The 25,504-nt window shown below is 33.1% G+C and overlaps 1 protein-coding gene across 1 annotated transcript in view; it reads left to right on the forward strand.

Moving 5' to 3' along the window:
* LOC133030087 (uncharacterized) overlaps window positions 1–17,351 on the forward strand; it is a 56,362-nt gene extending 39,011 nt beyond the window's left edge. The window contains exon 3 of the mRNA XM_061102299.1: window positions 16,961–17,351. Coding sequence (XP_060958282.1) covers window positions 16,961–17,351 — 391 coding nt within the window. The remainder of the gene's footprint in view (window positions 1–16,960) is intronic.
* The last annotated feature ends 8,153 nt before the right edge of the window (window positions 17,352–25,504 follow it).

Consider the following 25,504-nt stretch of genomic DNA (forward strand, 5'->3'; position numbering starts at 1 on the left):
TCAGGTCTAGTGCATAACATTGCATACATTAGACTTCCAACTGCAGAGGCATAGGGAATATTCGCCATGTCCTCTATCTCTTGAGGATCAGTCGGTGACTGTTCCTTAGATAGACGAATACCATATCTAGAAGGCATGTTTGCCCCATTGGCGTTGTTCATGAAGAATCTCTCTAAGACTTTGTCTATGTAGGTTGTTTGAGAGAGAGCAAGAGATCTGTTCTTCCGGTTTCTGATAATCTGAATACCAAGAACATAGGCTGCTTCACCCAAATCTTTCATATCGAATTGAGTGTTGAGCCATTCCTTGATGTGAGTCATTTTCTTGACATTGTTTCCAATGATCAAAATGTCATCAACATAAAGGACTAGGAATACTACTACTTGGTCTTCGTTGAGTTGGTAAGCACAAGGTTCATCTTCATTCTGAAGAAAGCCGTAGGTCTTGATGATTTCATCAAACCTTTTGTTCCATGAGCGAGAAGCTTGCTTAAGTCCATAGATAGACCTGTTTAACTTGCACACTTTCTTTTCCTGCCCAGGAAGAACATAACCTTCTGGTTGCTCCATATAGATGGTTTCTTCAAGTACCCCATTAAGGAAGGCAATCTTGACATCCATTTGCCAGATTTCATAATCGAAAGCAGCAGCTATGGAGAGAAGAATTCGGATGGATTTGAGCATGGCAACAGGACTATTAGTTTCCTCATAGTCCACGCCTTCTCTTTGGGTATAACCCTTGGCTACAAGTCTAGCTTTAAAAGTTTCGACTTCGCCTCCAGCTCCTCTTTTCTTATTGTAAACCCACTTGCATCCTATCGGATGATAGTCGTCAGGTGCGTCTGCATATTCCCAGACGTTGTTCTTTTTCATGGAATCCATTTCTGAATCCATGCTGGCTGACCATCGTTTCCGTTGCAGACTAGCCATTGCCTGTGTATAGGTTAATGGATCGTCATCAATACCGTCACCTACGACCATATTGATTTCACCATCCAAGCCATAACAAGCAGGTTTTGTTGAAACCCTCCCACTACGACGAGGTACGGTTGTCTTCTGAACAGAAACTTTAGTAGTAGATTTCTCAGTTTGTTCAACTGAGGGAATGGGATTGTCTTCTTCACGAGTGGAAGAGGACGGAACATTGGAAGGACTTATGTCTGATAGCAATTCCTCTAGAACAACTTTACTTTTCGGTTTGTAGTCTTTAATATAGTTCTCTTCAAGGAAAGTAGCATTTGTAGAAACAAACACTTTATTATCCTTGTGACAATAAAATAGTCCACCCCTAGTCTCTTTAGAATTTTCGACAAACATGCATACTTCGGTACGTGATTCAAGTTTGCCTTCTTTCTTTCTTAAGACATGAGCAGGGCACCCCCAAATTCTGTAATGGCGTAAACTAGGTGTTCGACCATTCCAAAGTTCGACGGGTGTCTTAGGGACTGCTTTAGATGGAACAACATTTAGAATATCGTTTGCCATCTGTATAGCATCTCCCTAGAAGGACGTAGACAGAGTTGAATAACTCAGCATAGACCTAACCATTTCCAAAAGAGTCCGATTTCTTCTTTCTGCAACTCCATTTTGTTGTGGAGTGCTTGGGGCAGTGTATTGGGATTCAATTCCAAGTTCAATTAAATGATCTTTGAACTGCATATCCATATATTCTCCACCCCTATCAGTTCGCAAGATCTTTAATGATTTACCTAATTGGTTTTGGGCCAAAGCATGAAACTCCTGAAACTTTTCAAACGTTTCAGATTTCTTTTGCATTAGGTAAAGAAAACTATATCTAGAGAAATCTTCAATGAAAGTGACAAAATACTCATAACCACCTCGGGCTTTGACATTCAAAGGTCTGTAGACATCAGAATGCACTAACCCTAGAGGGATTTTGGCACGCTCTCCCTTTGCAGAGAAAGAACGTTTAGTCATTTTTCCTTCTAGGCAGGACTCGCATACTGGCAGTTCACCTAAGAAGACATTTTTCAACGGACCGTCTTTGGTGAGCCTATTGAGTCTATCAAAGCCTATATGACCTAAACGTAAATGCCATAGATAAGTTTGATCATCATTATCAATCTCTTTTCTTTTAAGGTTTCTAGGTCTAGCTACACTGAAAAGTTCACTATTTAGTGAGATTTGAGTACTTGGTCTTAAAACATAAAGCCCTTGTTCCATTATAGCAACACATATTTGAAATCCATTACGAGAAATTGAACAATTTGTACTCGAAAAATTCAATATATAAGATTGTGTTTGCAAACATGAGACACTAATCAAGTTTCTACTAAAGTTTGGAATAAATAAAACATTTTCTAAAATTAAAAATCTTTGTTGAAACTTGATGCGGGCTTTTCTTCTAGCTTTGACCGATACTAATTCGCCATTGCCAACTTTAAGCTTTAACTCTCCCGGAAGTAGATTTTCCCAAGTTTCAAGCAACTGCAGTGAAGAACATACATGGTTAGTAGACCCAGAATCAACAATCCAGATGGATTTGTCGTTCTCTAAAACACATGATTCAAAGACAAAAGCATTACCTTCGTTTGAATTGTTTAGAAGCCTGGGACATCGTTCTTCATGATGTCCCTTTTCATTACAATTTGAGCATAGAAGATTATGTCTGATAATTGTACTTGAAAAAGCAATTTTGCTAGATCCTTCATACCTAGTCCTTTTCCTTCGATTATTGATTGCAAACCCAGGGGGACCCACTGCAATCAAGTTCCGTTCATGGGCCCGTAATTCTGCTTCGAGCTTGTCCATGTCGGAGGAGTTAGAATTGTTAATCATGTAAGAGATAACAAATTCATTATACTCCGGAGGAAGAGTATTAAGGATGAGTTGGACCCATTGTTCTCTTGATAAATCAATTCCTAGTAGATTTGCCTTTTGGAACTTCAGATTCATCATCAACAGGTGCGAGTTAATGCAACTACCAGGATGCATTTTCACACTATAGAGTTCTTTTGCTAAGATAGTAACTAGGAGAGGATCGGGGTGAGGGTTATTCATAGTGACACTACAACACATCAATAAAACAGAAGTAAGGTTTTGGTTCATAAATTCATACACAATTTAGAAAATGACAAGTAATGACATATGTTATAGAAATACTAAATCTAACATAGTTTATTTTCCAAGGTATTTCAACAAACTGATACAGTGTCCCGTTTAGGCGAGAGTCAAAGCATCATCCATTGAATAGAGTTGTCAGCTCATCTAAAATGATAACCATTCTAGCAACCTTTTATTCGATCAAGATTGGAATTCAGCGTTGTCCCGTTTAGGCGAGAGTCAAGGCAATTCTATCTTATGAGCTTCCACCATTGTTTCATAACTTGCAAGTCAAGTATGGTCGCCACCATTAGGGTGATCTATACCATACAAAACACTTACAAACTACTTATCATGCGAGGTTAAACGGTGCGAAATTGCTAATGAACGTTCTTCCATTAGGGAGGATTACTCACTAAAACAAACGCAGTGTAAAACCCACAATAGAGATCGAATGTCTCTTGATTAAAAGCTCATTATTTAAAATATTATATGTATTTTGTATAATCATTTTAATTCGATATTATAATAATGAAAAATTACAAATTAAAGTTGGTTTAAATAAAAAATCAACTTTAATTAATTTTCAATTATTATTTAAATTTGAAAAATAAATTCAAATAAATATCGAACAAGTTCAATAATGAAAAATTACAAATCAAAGTTGATTTAAATAAAAAATCAACTTTAATTAATTTTCAATTAAATTCAAAAATAAATTTGAATATTAAATGGAACAAATTTGAAAATATCTTGTTTAAGTTGTTTTAGAAGAATCTAAAAAATCAACTTAAATATCTTTCAAATCAAATTTAATTAAATTAAAATTAAGTTGTAACCACTTAATTTGAAGATATTTCATTTTAAGTTAATATTCGAAAAGATATTAACCTAAAAAATATCTAAAATATTCCATTTTAAGTTAATATTCGAAAAGATATTAACTTAAAAAATATCTAAAGAATCTTAATAACCAATGCCTAAAATTCCTCAACTTAATTTTGAAATTTTAAATCCAAAAGATATTCAGATTTAAGTTGGTTAGTTGTAAATAACTAAATATCAACTTAAATAGGAATATTTAATGAAAAATTTAAATTAAGCTTCAGAAAGAATCTAGATGGTTATAATTCTATATTTAATTAAATACAAGAAAATATATATAGTTTAGCTTAGAATATAAAATTCTTTAAACTATGATTTTCTAAATTAATTTCAAAATAAATGAAATTAATTATGTTGCTAATCAATTTTAATTAGGTTAAACTAGTGTAATTAACCTAGTACAGTCATTCAAATCAGGCAAATGAGCCTTCACAATTGGGGTGGTTCATGTGAGGGGGTGCTGGGTTCAGTATGTCGTACCCACTTCTATGGCTCCCAACTCTCACACAAGGCCCAAAAGAGAGGAATTTAACCTTAAAATGAACAACTGTTATTAATTGAATAGGCCCAAAAACTAAATGGGCCTAAATAAAATCTATCAAGAACTATGATGATTTATTTTAGCAACAACAACCTATATGCATCTATAATAAAATTAAACACATACGCTCACACAGGCACACTTTGGATGGGTCCTATCATGTTGCTAGGTCATACACAGATGAAAGAAGTTTGTAAATATACATGTTACAAATTATTATCTTGACCAAGGGAGCCATCAGATCATTAGATCTGGCAAAAAATAACCATGGCTATTTGCAATCAAGTAATAATAGGTTTTGAAAACTTACACACAAGCTAAAACACATACTCCTGCAACAAGGTTAGTTGGATAGTTGGATGTAGGATTTATTTAATTTTAAATTAAATAATTAATTTTGAAAATAATTAATTAAATAAAATAAATTTTCGAAAATTTTAAAAAAAATTTGAAAAAATAAAAAAAAAATTCGAAATTTAATTAAATATTTAAATTTAAAATTAAACCTACAATTTTGAAAAATTAGGTTTCAACCAACCTAAATATCATTTCAAAAAAAAAAATTGCTAACTACTTTTAAATTTTAAATGTTATTATATAAATAAAAATTAAAAAAAAAATTAGAAAAGATAAATGAATATCTTTTTCAAATTTTAAATGTAATTTAAATAAATAAAATAACAAAATTTTAAAAAAAAAATTAGCAAAATATCTTATATCATTTAAAAATTACATGATTATAGTTATCTTATTTTTAAATTTAAAATAAGATAAGATATAATCAAATTTTAAAATAAGATAGATTATTAAGCAAAAAGATAGATACTAACTATTTTCAAATTCAAATTACACTAATATCTTGAATTAAAATTTAAAAAATATTAAATTAATTCAAAATGTTAATTATAATTGAATTAGGAATAGTAATAGTATAAATATAGAACTACACAAAAAATCGGAAGTTAATTCCATGAAAAAGCATGAAAAATCGAAGAAAAATGAAAAAATTGTGAGCTGTACGGACAGTTTTCGCGATCGTAGGAAAATTTCAGCACAGTCCCGATTTTTTCGAATCTTCAAAAAATCATAACTAATTCAAATTAAATCAAAATTGAGTTCTGTAAAAAAATAACTTGCTTAATTTTTTCCATACTATCCAATAAAACTAAGTCCAGAAACAGAATCGCAATTATTTTTCACGAAAATTCACAAACATCAATCAATCATCAAATAACACTCAATACAACATGATACCATCCAATAACAAACAAACAATCGTTTTAAAGTCCAAATTTCTTGCAAGTAAATCAATTACTATGGCTCTGAGGCCAGTTGTTGGAAATTATTTTACCAGGATCTTAGATCTACTCACAAGTATGTTTATTAACATCCTAAATAAGAACTTTCTAAAACGATAAATTAAACACATATAAAGTTTAAGAAACCTTACATTGGGTGCAGCGAAATTAAATGACTCTTTCCGTTCAGATCTCTAACCCTTGTATCCTTTCTGTAGCAGAGTATTGTCAAGATCTGAACCTGGATCTCTTTCTCTGAATCCTTGATGCTGAATCTCCTTTGCTGATGATCTTTCTTCACGATCTTCCTCACTATGATTGAGGTATTGCTTGCTGTGTGTGGGCACTACTCTAATCACTTGGGTAAGTTCGAAAATCAAAGGAAGAAGAGAGAGAGTGAGTGGCGGCTAGGGAAGAGAGATAGGAGGCTCAGGTTTTTCTGATTCAGAAAGTGTGAAGTGTAATTTTCCTGAAGCCTTCACTATCTATTTATAGCATTCCACTAGGGTTAGGTTTGAATTATTTAGCATTAAAATAATGAAAATATCAACTTAAAAAGCCTACAAAGGTGGCCGGCCATGGCTTAGTGGACTGGGCCTTGCTTTTTGCAATTTTGCAATTTTAACACCTTTTGTATCTGATTTTCTCAAAAATGCCAATTTCCTAATTCAACCATTTAAATGCCAATTCTAACTATTTAATAACTATAAATAATTATTAAATAATATTGTCATTTATCATATTTATTAATTGAACCATACAAAGTATCATAATTAACAAATATGCCCCTATTAACTCTTTCTTTACAATTTTGCCCTTACTTAGTGAAAATTTCACAAATAGACATAGTCTAATTTGTGAATTATAATTGATTAATCAAAACAAATTACATGAGTCTTACAAACAATATTATCTCAACTAGTGCGGGGACCATGGGTCTATATAACCGAGCTTCCAATAAGTAGATCAAGAATTTAGCACTAAAATTCACTAACTTATTAATTCTTCGTTGAATCCACGCATATAACTTAGAATTGCACTCTCAGTATATAGAATGCTCTATATGTTCCACCATATAGACAAATCATTAGTTATCCATTGTTATAATCCTAATTTGATCAATGATCCTCTATATGAATGATCTACATTGTAAAGGGATTAGATTACCGTAACACCCTACTATGTATTTTATCCTTAAAACACTTGACCCCGTATAAATGATATTTCAGCTTATGTGAAATGAGATCTCCACCATTTATTTTCGTTTGGTCAAGCTCGAAGGAGATCATCCTTTACTTACTATTCGCCAGATAGAAGCTATAGATTCCATGTTTATGCTAGCGCTCCCACTCAATTGCACTAACCGTGTTCCCAAAAAGTACGTATCACCCTGACCTAAAAGTAGGCTTAACTAACAATTCAAGGAACACGAATACCCTCTTGAGATTGAGCCTAATCATAACAGGATTAAGATCATTTGATCTAGGATCAACTTGGCGATATTGACTTGAATAGATTTTACGGTAAGTTTAATTAAATCTAAGTCAAAGTTCAATATCGGTCCCTTCCGATGCATACTTCATGCATCCAACCTGAGCTTTACTTTAACCAATGTTCTGGAAAGAACATAGTATTTCTCCAAATATAAGTAAACTCTTGTTGTAGATTATCATATCAGTAAAACTCTGTGTCTGATAAATCTAGGAAACTTTATTCACATAGTCATGTTTACTTTCCAATGTGATGACAGCACAATAAACATGATCAAGTATATGAAAAGGGTTTAAGATGAATTTATAAATCAAATAGACAAGCAATTGATAAAGTGAACCAAAACATACACAAATGAATGACAAATACTTCTGTTTCTTTATTGATGTTGAATAAAATAGATTACATTGAAATGGGGTTTTATTTAGGGCATAAAACCTAACACTTATGACTTGGGAGACACTAGTGATTAAAATCCATTGTGAGTTTAAACAAGTAATGGATTGTCAAGATAAGAAACTAAGAAGAAAGCCAAAAGAACTATGGTTTAATCCATTCACATGGAATAACCTAAAGTTTTCTATTACAAGGACATAAAAGGAAATTTTCGTTTATAAGTCCATTCAATAGACTTAACAAAACTTCTTGTTCCTAATATTATAGGTTTGAGTTTATCTAAACCTATGGCTTGTGGTATACCTGGTAATTACTTACTCGAATGCAAGCAACTTACTTTAGTGAGATGCTGAAGCATTTTCTTTCTAATGGCAATCTATAGAAGCTTCACAACTTCTTAAACATAGATTTTATTTATCTAAGGAAAAGTTTCAACTATTCCAGAAAAGATAAAGCCATGAAAGAATTTCTTAAATCAACAGTGAGAGGTCTTAGATATGCTTTTGTATGCCTTAGACCAGACACCTACTGTTGAGTGGAAGTAATGAGTAGGTATCAGATTAATCCAGGAGAAGAACATTGGAAGACAATCAAGTAAATCCTAAGATTAAGAAGAGGAACTATATGTTAGTCTATAAGGGTGTGTTTAAAACTCTTAGACTACACCATATCAGATTTCGAAATTTGCCTTTGTGCTAGTAAATCTTTCTGATAAGATGGTGGTTACTCTGGGGGTGGAATAGTGATTTTGGAGAAGTGTAACAACCTATCTGAAGTCTCTAGGTCTACCAGAGAGGGACTGAATGTTAAAGTTGCAGGAAAGGTACTTATTCAGTCTAAGAAAAGTTCTATACATTTTTGGCACCATTCCAAATTGCCTAAACTACTAGTGTTAATTTCATGATTAACCAAAAGTAGTTCCCAAAAGTATAGAATCCAGTATCCCAAGAGAGTAGACATATAGAGAGGAATTTCACATTATCAATGATTTTGTGATTAAAGGAAGAGTAATGGTGGAGAAAAGGTTGTGGTTAATTCAACCTTTCAGATCCTATTACGAGGAGTTTACTACTACTACACTTGATTTGTATATCAAGGTGTAACGCCCTAATCTATAGGGACGCCACGTGTGTGATTTTATAAACTAGTTTAATGCTAATAGAATAATTAGTTATTAAAAACTGTGATAATATTAAAAACTTGACTAAAATAAAACACTAAAAACGGACATTATAACGGCATAAAAAGTGTGTTCCGGGAATCCCTGATGTAAAAAGTTTTGCTAAAGAAATATATACGACAACCATTTAAACATAAAATCAAAATACACAGCAGATACAGCCAGTCTAACACAACTCCTGGCAACTCGGCACGCAGGCCGGCGAGGTCAATATGTACATTGCTGGAGAAGACTGTCACTTCATGGTTGATCTAGCTTTTCTTTGCCTTTACCTGCACCACATAGCACCCGTGAGTCACAAGGACTCAGCAAGAAAAGTAATAATAACAATCATATAGTTTATTATTCGAATATTGTCATTTATACACAATAAGAATCAAACCACCACACTTTGTTCATAAGATGAAATCCAAATCACTACTGGCATCTGTCACGAATAAACATTAGTATATAGATATTTGGTAATACAAAATAATTATACCAATAATGGAAATCATATTCATTTAATCATATAAATAATATATATGTTACCTCATAAAGCAACCATCTTCATGACATCATGTCTCCTAATCAGGCAAGTCGATGCTTTAATCTAATGATCTTGTATTGTATCGCCTAATCAAGCAAGCCCGTGCCATAGCCTGGCACCCATATGTCGCATAACTGCATCACCTAATCAGGTGAGCCTATGCCAAAAACCTGCACCCATATATCATATAATTGCATCACCTAATCAGGTGAGCCCGTGCCACAATCTGGCACCAATATATCGCATCGTTTAATTAGACGAGCTCGTACCTACGCCCGGTACTTATCATGTCACTGACGCCCGTACTTACGCCCAGTACGTCGCCAGGAAAATTGCATCACCTAATCAGGTGAGCCCGTACCTACACTTTGTACTCATCATATATCACCGGCACCCGTACTTACGCCCAGTACGTTGTCAGGAAAATTGCATCACCTAATCAGGTGAGCCCATATATCACATGCATAATATTATCACATTATCAATACTCAACCAATAAATCTTTTCAATATATAACAATATTAACTATATCTCAATATTAATCAATTCATAACAATACTAATTGTATAACATACAACGTACTATGCAGTACAATATACTTTTCTTACCTTTAATCTAGGTTCATACATTTCAACCAATCGAAGTGGAGAACTATCCTCGATGATCCCGGCCCTATGTCACAACAACGATAAACTAATAAGTGTTTATCCTAAAACACTGCTTATATTCACATAAGACAATCTAGGGTTTTCTACCAAACCCCGCGGTATAAATACACTAAAATAAGACTTATATGTCAGCTCTAAAACATACACCATATTGTAGAGCTCGTCTCAAGCTTCGAAACGGTATATAGAATATCCAAAACGGACACCCGAGTCAAAAGTTATGATAAAAATACGATTTCTGATCTCTTAAGAATTTCTAAAAATTATAAAACTCGAATGTGACAGTCAGTAGTCCCGTGATTCGTAAGGGGAAATACCGGGTAAGCTGTGCAATCCCACACCGCCTGGGGAAGGTCAAGTGGGATGATTCTGAGACTGTGTAGGTATGGGACTACACAGTTAAAGAGAGCTTAAATGGATTGATTGGTACTACCTATATCAACAAGGTGCATCTTGTTTTTCGGTAGCCCATCACGAAAGAACTCCACAGTTAAGCGTGCTTGACCTAGGAGCAATTTCAAGGATGGGTGACCTCCTGGGAAGTTTTCCCAGGATGCGTGTGAGTGAGGACAAAGCACGCTGAAAACACTCGTGTTGGTCTGTAGGGTCAGTCATCAGTCCATGAAGCAGCCAGAGTGCCGTACTCGTGTATAAGAGCCATTAGTCCGTGGGTGTAAGGGCCCAATGGAGGCTTGAAGCGGGGACGTTACAAATGGTATCAGAGCCTTGACCCAGCCAGAAGTGTGGTCGACGAGGACGTCGGACCCCGTAAGGGGGGGTGATTGTGACAGTCAGTAGTCCCGTGATTCGTAAGGGGAAATACCGGGTAAGCTGTGCAATCCCACACCGCCTGGGGAAGGTCAAGTGGGATGATTCTGAGACTGTGTAGGTATGGGACTACACAGTTAAAGAGAGCTTAAATGGATTGATTGGTACTACCTATATCAACAAGGTGCATCTTGTTTTTCGGTAGCCCATCACGAAAGAACTCCACAGTTAAGCGTGCTTGACCTGGGAGCAATTTCAAGGATGGGTGACCTCCTGGGAAGTTTTCCCAGGATGCGTGTGAGTGAGGACAAAGCACGCTGAAAACACTCGTGTTGGTCTGTAGGGTCAGTCATCAGTCCATGAAGCAGCCAGAGTGCCGTACTCGTGTATAAGAGCCATTAGTCCGTGGGTGTAAGGGCCCAATGGAGGCTTGAAGCGGGGACGTTACATCGAAAATCCCAATTTTCGCACTCACCGAAACACTATCAAAACTTATCCAAATCACTCCAAACTTCACAGGGCGCATATATACCATAAATACTACCATCCTTACATAACAGAAATAAAAATCGATCCCGTAAATGAAAAACGCCATTAACGTTCGGACTAAGCTTTAAAAAGTTCTAAACATGATTTGTAACTCAAAATCACTTCAAATTCAACAAGTAAATACATAAACTAGTCCCATAGTTACCAAAGAACAGTTCTACGAAGTCAGAATCTCCATACCCTTTTTAAATCATAAAGCCCCTATATAAAACCAATCGTTTTTAAACTTAAAACGAAATTAAACCATACCTTAAGCTTTCCCTTTTTAAGGATTTGCTATCTTGCTAGTACCGGAGCTTAGATCGCTAAGTGTTGGATTGAAAATCGAAAAAAATGGATATAGAGGGAGAAAGTTTTATCGAAGGAGGGAGAACAAAAGTTTCGTTCGTCGTTCGTCGTTCTGTTCACTGTAACTTAATATATATATTATTAAAGTTAACTTATTACGTTAACTTATATATATAAATAATATTATAATAATATATTAATAAAAATAATATAATATATTAATAATAATAATATAATAATATTAATAAAAACTTTATTATTAATAATTATCTTATTATTTCTTAGCCACTAAGAAATCTCTATTTTTAGGGTATTTGGTCAACTTCGAGTACCCTAAAATACCCCGATATTTCTAAAATCAACTTATCCCAATAATCTCATCAATATTTCTAACTAAAACTGTTGTGACATTTTTGGCCTCCAATCGGGTCTCCAGGGTCGCCAAACTTGAAAATATTTTTATTTCACAAATAACTCATATTATATCCACGTATTTCAAATAAATCCCCGTAATTAACAAATTACGCTTATATATCCACTTATTGAGTCTCCAGGGTCGCCAAACCTGAAATATTTTTATTCCACATATAGCTCATATTACATTCACACATGCTATATAAATCTCCGTAATTAACAAATTACGATTATTTACTCACTTATAGCAAAATTTAAATTTTATGCTGAAATAAATTAGTAGGATCATAATCCCACTTATTACTTGATTAATTCATAATATCAATATAAACCCTAATTATTTACCATTTAACTTATCGGGATATTACACAAGGTGTTGAGATTATTTGAAACGCAGTTTTTGTTTTATATTAGTGCAAGTGGGAGTTTGTTGGGTTTTATGCCCTAAATAAAACTCATTTCAATATAATCAGATTTACTTATTAATATAGATCAGAAATAACGTTTAATGTTGCATGGTTCACATGATTTATTTTATGATTATATGTACATAATGTATGAATTCATCTGAAACCCTTTTCACATACTTGATCCTGTTTATTGTGCCGTCAACACATTGGAAAGTAAACATGACTACGTGAATAAAGTTTCCTAGATTTATCAGACATAGGGTTTTACTGATATGATAATCTACAACAGAGTTTACTTGTGTTTGGAGAAATACTATGTTCTATCCAGAGCATTGGTTAAAGTAGAGCTCAGGTTGGATGCATGGAGTATGCATCGGAAGGGACCGATATTGAACTTTGACTTAGATTTATTAAACTTACCGTAATATCTATTCAAGTCAATATCGCCTAGTTGATCCTAGATCAAATGATCTTAATCCTGTTATGATTAGGCTCGATCTTGAAAGGCTATTCGTGTTCTTTGATTTGTTAGTTAAGCCTACTTTTAGGTCAGGGTGATACGTACATTTTGGGAACACGGTAGTGCAATTGAGTGGGAGCGCTAGCATAAACATGGAATCTATAGCCTCTATCTAGCGAATAGTAAGCAAAGGATGATCTCCTTCGAGCATGACCAAACGAACATAAATGGTGGAGTACTCATTTCACATAAGCTGAAATATCATTTATACGGGGTCAAGTGTTTTAAAGAATAAATACATTGTAGGGTGTAATGGTAATTTAATCCCTTCACAGTGTAGATCATTCATATAGAGGATCATTGATCAAATTAGGATTATAACAATAGATAACTAATGATGTGTCTATATGGTGGAACATATAGAGCATTCTATATAACTGAGAGTGCAATTCTAAGTTCTATGCGTGGATTCAACGAAGAATTAATAAGTTAGTGAATTTTAGTAATAAATTCTTGATCTACTTATTGGAAGCTCGGTTATATAGACCCATGGTCCCCGCACTAGTTGAGATAATATTGCTTGTAAGACTCATATAATTGGTTTTGATTAATCAATTATAATTCTCAAATTAGACTATGTCTATTTGTGAATTTTTCACTAAGTAAGGGCGAAATTGTAAAGAAAGAGTTTTAGGGGCATATTTGTTAATTATGATACTTTGTATGGTTCAATTAATAAATATGATAAATGACAATATTATTTAATAATTATTTATAGTTATTAAATAGTTAGAATTGGCATTTAAATGGTTGAATTAGGAAATTGGCATTTTTGAGAAAATCAGATACAAAAGGTGTTAAAATTGCAAAATTTCAAAAAGCAAGGCCCAGTCCACTAAGCCATGGCCGACCACCTTTGTAGGCTTTTTAAGTTGATATTTTCATTATTTTAATGCCAAATAATTCAAACCTAACCCTAGTGGAATGCTATAAATAGATAGTGAAGGCTTCAGGAAAATTACACTTTTCTTCTGACACTTCTGATTCAGAAAAACCTGAGCCTTCTCTCTCCCTATCTGGCCGACCACTCCCTCTCTCTTTCTTCCCTCTTAAATTTTGAAATTATTAGTGTATGAGTAGTGCCCACACACAGCAAGTGATACCTCAATCATAGTGAGGAAGATCGTGAAGAAAGACATTCAGCAAAAGGAGTTTCAGCATCAAAGATTCAGAGAAAGAGATCCAGGTTTAGATATTGATAATGCTCTGCTACAGAAAGGAATCAAGGGCTAGATATTTGAACGGAAGGAGTCATATTATTCCGCTGCACCCAATGTAAGGTTTCCTAAACTTTATATGTGTTTAATTTATCGTTTTAGAAAGTTCATATTTAGGGTGTTAATAAACATACTTGTGAGTAGATCTGAGATCTTGGTAAAATAAATTCCAACACCTTCACAGTCTTCCAATCTATGATTGAGTTACTGCTTGCTGTGTGTGGGCACTTACTTTTTCACTAGGGTCGAAATTTATGAAGAAGAAAAGAGAGAAGAGGGTTTCGGCCAGGTATAGAAAGTAGGGAAGGCTCAGTTTTTCTGAAGAGAGGAATTTCTGTCACAAGATGTTATGAAAACTTGTGATTTGACTGAGCCATCACTTTCTATTTATAGGCAACTACTAGGTTTAGGTTAGGAATTATTTGACATTAAAATAATGAAAAAATCAATTTGCATTCCCACAAATAGTGGCCGGACATGGTGTAGTTATGGGCCCCACTTGATTTTGCAGTTTTATCAAATTTTATTTCTATTTTCTCAAACATGCCAATTTTCTAATTCTAACCTTTTAAATGCCAAAACTAATTATTTAATAACTAAAATAGTTTATTAAATAACATTGTCATTTAATTTAATTATTAACTAGACATATAAAGTCCATTAATAAATAAATAAACCTAGAATCTCTTTTCTTTACAATTTCACCCCTACTTAGTGAAAATTCATAAAATTAGACATAGTCTAACTTTAGAATTTTAATTGATCAATCACGAATCAATTAATGAGTCTTACAAGCAAAATATTATCAACTAGAATGGGGACCATGGATCTATATGCTGAGCTTCGAATAAGTGAACCAAATTTACCAAGTAAATTCCTACTTATTAATTCTTCGTTGAATCCACTCTTAGAACTTAGAATTGCACTCTCAGACTAATATAGAGCATTATTATATGTTCCATGATATCAATATGCTATCTCATTTAACCATTGTTATAATCTTATTGTGATTTAAAGATCCTCTATATAGATGATCTACATCAAGATGGGATTTCTTTACCGTTCTCACCCCTCAATGTATTTTGCCCCTTAAAACACTTAGCTACCAGTAAATGGTGTTTAGTGATCTAGTAATTAGTCAGTTAAACAAGAGCTCATCCATTTACTTCTATTTGCTAAGCTCGAAGGGAATCATCACTTGACTTCTATACACCAGTAGAAGCTATAGATTCCATATTTATGTTCAGCACTCCAGTCAATCATACTATCATGTTCCCAAAATATACGTACCACCCTGACCCAAAAGTAGGCTTAACTAATAAATCAAAGAACATGAATAGCACTCCTGAGTTGAGCCTAAGCATATCAGGATTTAGATTCTTTTAATCTTAAGATCAACTACTGATATTGACTTGGAAAGATATATATAACGGTAAGTTTGTAATATCTTAACTTAGTTGCAATATCGGTCCAGTCCAATGTATACTCCATACATTCGAAACTAGTATACTTTACTAATGTCCTGGAAAGAACATAACACTTACTCCAAGTGTAAGTACACATCATCGCTGATTATCACAATAGTGCAAATCCAATAACACTGATGAAACACGGACCAAGTCTTTTGATTCATATGATCACAATCACATTCCACTGTGTTGACGATACTGTAATTGTGAATAAACATATGATCTAGATTTAACTGATTTTGTGTGTAAATGTAATAAACATATTTAAACCATTAACATGTAAAATTCCTGCAAACATCAATCACTTCAAATTTCTTATATTGATAACTAATCAGATTGTAAAGAGTTTTATTTAGGGCATAAAACCTAACATAGACACGTCATTAGTTATCCATTATTATAAGCCTAATGTGATCAATGATCCTCTATATAGATGATTTACACTATAAAGGGATTAAATTACCGTAACACCCTACAATGTATTTTATCCTTAAAACACTTAACCCTGTATAAATGATATTTCAGCTAAGTGAAATGAGATCTCCACAATTTATTTTTGTTTGGTTAAGCTCGAAGGAAATCATCCTTTACTTTCTATTCGCCAGATAGAAGCTATAGATTCCATATTTATGTTAGCGCTCCCACTCAATTGCATTACCGTGTTCCCAAAATGTACGTATCACCCTGACCCAAAAGTAGGCTTCACTAACAAATCAAAGAACACGAATAACACTCTTGAGATTGAACCTAATCATATCAGGATTAAGATCATTTTATCTAGGATCAACAGGTGATATTGAATTGAATAGATATTACGGTAAATTCTAATATATCTAATCAAAGTTAATTATCGGTCCCTTCCGATGTATACTCCATACATCCGATGCTGGTAAACTTTGCCAATGTCCTGGAAAGGACATAATACTTATGCAAGGTGTAAGAATACCTATCGCTGATTATACCATGTCAGTCTAAATCCAGTGTTTTGACAAATCAGGGAATAAACTTTCGAACATATAATTAAGATTATATTCCACTATGTTGATAACACTATAATCATTAACAAATTAATATGTTCTGGACTTAAATAGAATTCATACATTATGTACATATAATCATGAAATAAATCATGTGAACCATGCAACATTAAATGTTATTTCTGATCTATATTAATAAGTAAATCTGATTATATTGAAATAAGTTTTATTTAGGGCATAAAACCCAACATGAAGATGCTATTAGAGTTATGTGGGCTATATGGGAAAATCGAAATAGGAAGTGGAATCAACTCCCAATCATGAATGGGATTCAGCTGTTAACTTGGATCTTCTCTGCTTATCCGCACTCTAATCCTCATGGGGATATTGCTTTGAAACCTGAGGCAACCCATCCCACGATAATGAAACAGTGGCAGCCTCCTGAAAAGGGCAGCATCTGTGTGAACTGCGATGCTGCTCTGCACGAGAATCTGATTGGAGTGGGCATTGGGTTCATTTGGCGAAACTGGGAGGGGCAAATCATTTCAGCAGGTATGATATATATGCCGAGTATGTGTACAGTTGAGATGGCTGAAGCTTGGGCCATCCTAGAAGCTATTAAGAGAGCGCCGGCTGCTGCAAAGGGTCCTATTGAGATTCAGTCAGATTGCAGGGCGGTTGTGGATTAACTCAAGAACCAGGGACAATATTACAATGCTGTAAGTACCATTTTGCATCAGATCAAAGACCAGATGGAAGCTTTAAAGAGTGTCAATATTATTCATGTAAAAAGATTCAATAATGAGTGTGCTAATATGTTAGCTAGGAAAAGTTTAGCTGATAGAACCACTCAACTCTTTGATCATTCTTTTCCTGGTTGGTTAGCCAATTTTTGTAAGGCTGACCTCCCCTTATTGCTGTAATCCTGGTTTTCTTCAATAAATAAATTTTCCTTTCAAAAAAAAAAAAATAATCTTTCATAACTATTTTAATGGTGTGACATCAAATGTAATTTGTCAACAAGGGAAAATAAAATAATCTATATATACAGAGATTTTTCAATGAGGAAAAAAAATTAAAATATACAACTATAAAGTATTACTATTATATTATTTAATAAATTACTTAGCTGTTATTTTTTCATGCAATAATGGTGCATTAGATATGGTTCATTGTCAACTTTACCATTATTATTTCATAGAAAAATGGTGAATTATTATAAACTAATTTAATGTTTTTTTTTTTTATATTGTGAATTGGAATTTAATATTATCCTTTAGTTGTTGCATGAAAATTATTTTCATGAGACAAATAATATTTCATGAATTATCACTCATTATATTGAATATTATTTTAATGTGTATTTATAAAGAAACTGATAGTTGTTACTCAATACTATAAAAAAATAAAGATCATATAATTCGTTAAAGCTATATTATTATTATAGGAGAAAAGTAAATAAAATCATAAATATGAGAGATTGGAGAGAAAAAAAGTCCATAAAAGCAGAAATACAAGAAATTTTAAAATAGAGTTAAAGCTATTTAATCAAAGTAGTCTTTCACAATTATTTTAATGGTGTGCCAGCAAATATAATTTGTCAACAGAAGAGAAATAAAATAATCTTTACGGAAAGGGAAAAAAATGAAAATATACAATAATGAGGTATTATTATGACATTATATAATAAATTACTTAGCTGTTATTTTTTCATACAATAATAGTGTATTCGAAAACTTCACCTGTTACTATTTTATATAATAATTATGAATTATTATGAACTGATTCAATGCTTTTTTTTTATTCTGTGAATTGGAATTTAATGCTATCCTTTAGCTGTTGCATGAAAACGTTTTTCATATGAGACATATAATTATTTCAAAAATTATCCTTTAGTTGATAGTTGTTACTCAACATTATAGGACGGCAAATAGGGATGCACACGGGGCGGGGAATTAGCGGGGAGTGCTCTCCCCGTCCCCATCCCCGTTAAGGATTTTAATCCCCATCCCCGCCCCATCCCCGCTTATTCCCTATCGGGGACGGGGCGGGGACGGGACGGGGAATCCCCTATTGTAAAATAAATTTTATTTTAAAAATTTAAATCTATAAAATTATTAAATTACATAAAAGGTAAAATATTACATATTATTTACTATTCAATATAGTAATTATTATATAAAAACACAACTTCAAAAATTGTAAAAATGATATTAATATACTAAAAAAAATACAAACGTATATACAAAATATAAAATATTAATAAAAAAATAATTAATAAATTAAACGGGTCCCCATCGGAGCGGGGAGTGTCATCCCCGTCCCTGTCCCGTTTAATATTCGAGGACAAAATTTGATCCCGTTCCTGCCTCGTTCCCCATTTAGACGGGAAATCCCCGCTCCATTAGGGGCGGGTCCCCGCGGGGCCCCATCCCCATGGGAAATTGTGCATCCCTAATAGCAAAAGATCATATAATTCTTTAAAGTTATATTATAATTAATTGATGAAAGTTTATATATTATAATAATTTGTAATTATTACATAAAAAAATATAAATTGATACTTTATTTACAAAAATACCTCCATAAGGTGTGGACAACATTTATACATTTGATGTGATTTTAATTATCAAAATACCTCTTACACTATTACTTACACAATCAGACGATGGTTGCTGCGTGGTTGCGCGATGGTTGCATTAGACGAGTTTACAATTAGATGATGGTTGCAGGGTGGTTGATGGGTGGTTGGTCGAAGGTTGCATCAGACGAAGATTTCAATCACACAAAAGTTTTTGGGTAGTTGCTGGATAGTTGGCCGAAGGTTGCATCACATGAAGGTTTCAATAAGAGGAAATAACTATTAGGAAAATATTTATGCAACTATAATGCAACTGTTATGAAATATAAAAAAAATCAAAATAGTGTTTCCACGTACGTAACTCTATCTACATGTCTCTTTATGATTTAATATGAACAAATTCACCATTAGAAATTTGGAAAACAACGAAAATATACCAGGATAAACATTTTACTATAGTATTGATGTAATTTTTTTGGATTATACTTGAGTTGGATTGTTTGGGAACTCTAGTTCAACTTTTTGATATCTGCCTTTCATTGAACAGAAAATTGAAGTTAGGACTTTGGTTTTATAAAAATTAAACTGGATTTCCGGTTTAATTTTAGTTTTGTAGTAGTTTTTCTACACTTTTTCTCATGAATTCGAAATAGCCTCTATTTTGATTGATTCTGGTCATCTTCTCAAGTGAAGTCGCCAGAATTAATAGTGGTTCTCTCTCTGGTTGAATTTTCATTTCGGTTGCGTTGGGTTGTTGCGTGATAGTTTCTTAGGAAGCATGGATCCTAGGTTGAAGGTATGTGTACGTGGTATTTGTGTAGATTTTTTATTTGGGCTGTATATTTGTTTATTTAGCCAACTAGAAGTATTTTTGTAATATTGTTACTTTTTTTGGTTAAAACTGAAAATATTCCTAATAATTTTTAGAAGAAAATAGTAAATAAAATCAATAATGAGAGATTGGAGCAAAAAAAAGAAAAAGCCCATAAAAATAGAAATTCAAGAAATTAGAAAATAGAGAAAGCCATGTAGTCATTAATCATTTAGTCACTAATGTTTCGTGCATTATGTTGACCTCAGATTTGGTCAACTGAAAGTGATCCTTATTCATTATTGATAATCACCACGTGTAAATTGTGATAGCAAATAAAGAAATTGAGACAACAATTTATAGAGGTTCGGTCCCCTTATTTGGCAGGTAATGATCTACTTTCCTTTTAGTTGTATTAATTTTAGAGATAATACTATGCATATTACAGGCTTTAACCTTATAATTTCTAACTATAGCTCTCTTTGAATGTTGCAATGGTGATAACTGATTGTTACAGATTCTGAACAAGTGAGATGAGAAAATAGACTAAGTGTTTAATAATTGAGGAATCACGTGAGTGAGTGAGAGAGAGAGAGAGAGAGAGAGAGAGAGAGAGAGAGAGAGAGAGAGAGAGAGAGAGAGAGAGAGAGAGAGAGAGAGAGAGAGAGAGAGAGAGTGCTATACATGTAAAGACTGCTTAACTTTAATTAAGAAATTAGCAGATAAATAGGGTTTAATTATTTATGAATTATCATTTTGCGGAGATTTATTTTAATTCATAATGTATTTTATATGTCATAAATAGAATTTCATAATTTTGCATGTTTTGTGCCCGACAACATTATAACGCGGCGTTTGGCTATTAGAATCACATCTTAATATTTTTAGTATAGCGGGGCAATATAGTTAGATATTAGGAATGTATGGATTAGTCGAGATTTTAGAATTGACCAAAATATCCCTAAGTGATTTTATGACTTTTACTGTGGGCAAGGGCATTATGGTCTTTTTGCCTAATGGGATTTTGTCATTTAGTGAGAGTTTAATTGATTAATAAACTTGATCTTAATGGCTAGTGTTATTTAGATAAAACTAATTTTATCCATTTATTTTACAAAGAAATAAGAAATTAAGAAAATTAAATAAAACACTTTTCCTCTCTCTTCAACTCTCTCTCTCTCTCTCTCTCTCTCTCTCTCTCTCTCTCTCTCTCTCTCTCTCTCTCTCTCTCTCTCTCTCTCTCTCTCTCTCTCTCTCTCTCTCTCTCGTTCCCTAGAGCAGCTAGGGTTTAAGGATTATTCTGCATAAACTAGGGATTTCCAGCAAGTTTTTTATGATTTCAAGCTCAAGGTAAATTCCTAGCACATTCTCTTTGTTAATTCTTAGGGTTCAAGTAAGGTTTATTCATGATTTTGGAATTATGGTTGCTATTGTTGTGTTTTGTTTTTATTGAGGTGTTCTGAAGTTAGAATTTTTTTTTTGCGCTGATTTAAAGTTTATTGGTAGCTTGTTTTGGTTGTTAGACAAAGTTTTGTCTTTAATGGTGGATTTTGATTTTGAGCATGTTATGTTGTTTTGTTGCATAGAATATGTTCATTGGGGTATATTGAACAGGTCTGAAAGGTTTGGTTGAGTTTGGGGTTGATTTGAGTGAGTTAGGAATTTTTGAAGTTTTCTTGCACTGAACTGGTCGACCGGTTCACTGGGACCTGAGGAACTAGCTCCGGTTGGTCCCCAGGAAACCCCTCAGAATCGGAATTTCGGTTGGGGAACCGGTCTACCGGTTAGAGCAGTTTTGGTAACCGTAGTTTTTCCTGTTTTTGCGATATTTAGGGTATTACCATGTTATTTATCAATAGGCAAACTTTTAGTTTCAAGTTTAAGTCCCCGATAAGTGATTTAGCGTATCACTCATCAGTTTTACAAATAATGTGATTTAGGGGCCTGTAATTCGTCGAGTAGCTGTTCTACTCAGGTTGGTCGGCACACCTGAATTCGAAAACAAGGTAAGATTAGTATAATAATATGCATATGTATTTACATATTTAGCGTGCATGTTAGTTAAGCCTGTTAGATTACATTAAAAATGTATGTTGGCTTATGTACTATTCGACAGTATCACATCAGTACGCCTAGAGTATGACTAGCGTACCGAGTATAGGCTTATATTATGGTCGATAGTATTGTACTACTTGACAGTATCACATCGGTACGGCTAGAGTATGACTAGCTTACCGAGTATAGGCTGATATTATGGTCAATAGTATTGTCGTACGAACGTTCTAGACTCAGAACCGTAAAGGACACGGGGATAGGGTTATGATTGGGGGTATGGGTGTCTGATCATAATCTGGGTTATTGTTATGTTATTATTTATGTTTTTCTTACTGAGTCTGTTGACTCACAATTACTATTTCCATGTGTAGGTAAGGGCAAGGTTAAGGCTGAGCAGCCGTGAGAGCGGGCAGATGGAGATTGTACATGTCGGGGCGGTTAGGCCTGGAGCGTACGGTATTTGGGACATAAGGGCTTATTTTGTATAGTCGCTAGGCGATAAACTTTTGTATATGCACAGTGAAACTTTTGTACATGCTTTGTAAACAGGATCCCAGATTTATATAAGTATATTATTTTAATGTTTGTAATGAATTAAGCAAAATTTCAATTAATCACGATTTTTAATAAACTCGTTGATTAGCAACGAGCTGGACAGTTAGTTAAAAATCACGTTAACATGCCTAAAATAGTTAGGGTGTTACAATATAGATTAAGGGATTAGATTTCAGGTTCCTTTTTCACTTTACTTAATGCCCTTTATATAGTTTAAGGCTTATAAAAGACAAATATTCGAGTAAGTAAATATCCTTAAAAAATAAGAAAGTAACTCTTTTATCATATATTTATGTTACACAAATAACTAAGTAATATCTCTAAGAGATAGTTTAAGGTTGAATTCCTATCTTCATGGGTTGTTGGAGTTGTCTCGTAACTGAAACTAAGTTGTGAATCCCTCAGAGAGATAGTCGTGGACCTCATTATTCAATCAGACTCCTCATTGATGGTCTTTGTTTGTGTTGATTGGCCTTGCCTTTGCTGAGACCTGGCCGACACATAGGCTTCATTGGCCAACCAGGGTATGGTCTGGCCAGACCTCCTTGACTGGCGATTTCCTTCAACTTGGTCTTGCTTGATTATTTGGAACTCTTATTTATTGACATGTTGTGCAAGGTGATTTTTCTCATCTATTAACAAGGTGTATTCTGTGGCCTCAGCCTTTCCTGTGTGGACATGCCACACCAAGTAGGTAAAAATTGGGATAACACATTATTAGTCATTTTTAATGTCTTCAATATCTTTTGAAATACATTCTTAATGATTCTACAATTAATTATTTTTGTTAATGCCATAAAAAGTCATTTTAGAAGGTACACTTTTTCATACCATCAACTATTTAAGGATTGTTATATTGTCTTCCATTTGATACCAACTATATATTTTACCACAAAAAAAGAAATATCCTATTTAGATTGTGTACAGTGTGCTTCATGGAGTACTCTTTTCTTATTGACCTAAATAATAAATTAGAGAGTCAGATGATAAAAGTTAGGGTATGTCGAATGTGGGAATCTCTTAATACTTAGAAGAATGGAGAATTGATTCACCTCAACCTAATTTTTATTGACGGACAGGTAATTGTAATATTAATTTATAGATTTTTTTTTTATTTTTTCATCCAATTACATTATACTTATTGAACACTGTTTTTGTTATAGGAAAATCTTATGCATGCCACTATCACAAAAACCTTAGTTTCTAGGCTTAAGAACTTACTATGTTAAGGCTCCTTGTGTAGTGTTGTAGAAAGCACAGGAGAATATAGGCAGCTTTTCAATGAGTATAAAATTACTTTTGTGGTTGGAACTTCTCTCGTGAAGTTAGAGGAAGAAACGATTTAGATTCTAATTTATAACTCAAAATTTGATTGCTTTGTGTGTTAATAATAATAAAGTACTTTTAGGTATCTTTTTTTTTATCTTTGTTATTGAAGTATTTGAACTTAATATCTTTAAATACTAAAATAATAATGTTATATTTCTTTAGATGTTGTTGCGTGCCTATATGGTGTGGGTTATATTGAAATTGTTAGAAGTGGTTAGAAAAAATGAGATATCACCATTCTAACAGATTAGTAAGTTTAAGATAATTAATGATATATTTGGTAGTATATGTTTTAATTTTTTTATTTAACCTATAAACATATTATATTATGTTTGATTATATACTTTATTTCACTTTTTATTTATTTATTTTTATTTTTTATTTATAGCGTGGTCACATCGAAGAATACTTTGTGATTTGGAGAAGATGTTTGAACCAACATTGTACGAGATGGATAATGGTCTTGTTATTGTGATAGTAACTTCAACAACTATTAAAAATTTAAGAGGTAATTTTTTTAGAAAATATTACACTATTTAATACGTTGAATAATAATATATTTTTGCTAACTTAGATCTACTCTAAATAGGTGAAGTTAGTTAATCTACGACAATTGTCAGCAAAATATACATAAATTTAAAAACAAATTATGTAGCATCATTGGTAGAAAATTTTTCTACCATCTCCAATGGTGTTTAAATCATTAAGAGGTCGAGTTTGAATAAGATTTCACCTAAGGAAGAGATGTTCCTTAATAGGATGGGCATTGAAAAATTCTTAAAAGCTGATTGGAGTCCTCAACTTAAGGTGATATTGAATAATAAAAAATAATTTTCACATCCCTTCCTCTTGTATTATTTGTTCAAATGTTTTATAATTTTAATAAATAAAAAAACTTTAATAGTAAGAATATTTTCTTACTGTGAGGGGCAATAACAGAAATAAACAACACATTTGGATGGCACTATATCTCTTGCATAAAATACTTTAGAAAACTTGTACTTCACGATGGTATTTATAAATTTCTCACTTGCAATAAGAACTGTGACTATCCTGTTGTGAAGAAAGAAAATAATTCTAATTTTTCATCGCCAAGATATTAGTTATTATTTACGAGATTTTTGAAAAACCAATATAAAAAATTAGAACTAATGAAATAAATAATTAAAAGAGAAAGAGTAAGAACAACACAAACAATTTTTACTTGGTTGGGGTATTAACGAGCCTTAGTCCACGAGTCAATATTATTATGTAACTTTGAACTTGAAAAGTCTTCGAGATTACAATGAGCGTAAATTCTCAAGTTTGCCTAAGAAAATAGTGCAAGAGAGTTCAATCCTTAGTCTGTACGATTCAATTGGGAATTTATAGTATTTAGAGAATAACACTTAGTTTTCCTTTTCCCTTTATTCGGTAGTTTACACTGAATTACATAACTTGGCCTGTCTCGAGAAGTTAAGTCCAAGAAGGAGATGATATACTAACTAGGACAATTAGATACGGTTGAACTA

Source organism: Cannabis sativa, chromosome 8 (genome assembly GCF_029168945.1).
Source record: "Cannabis sativa cultivar Pink pepper isolate KNU-18-1 chromosome 8, ASM2916894v1, whole genome shotgun sequence".
NCBI classification, from domain to species: Eukaryota; Viridiplantae; Streptophyta; class Magnoliopsida; order Rosales; family Cannabaceae; genus Cannabis; species Cannabis sativa.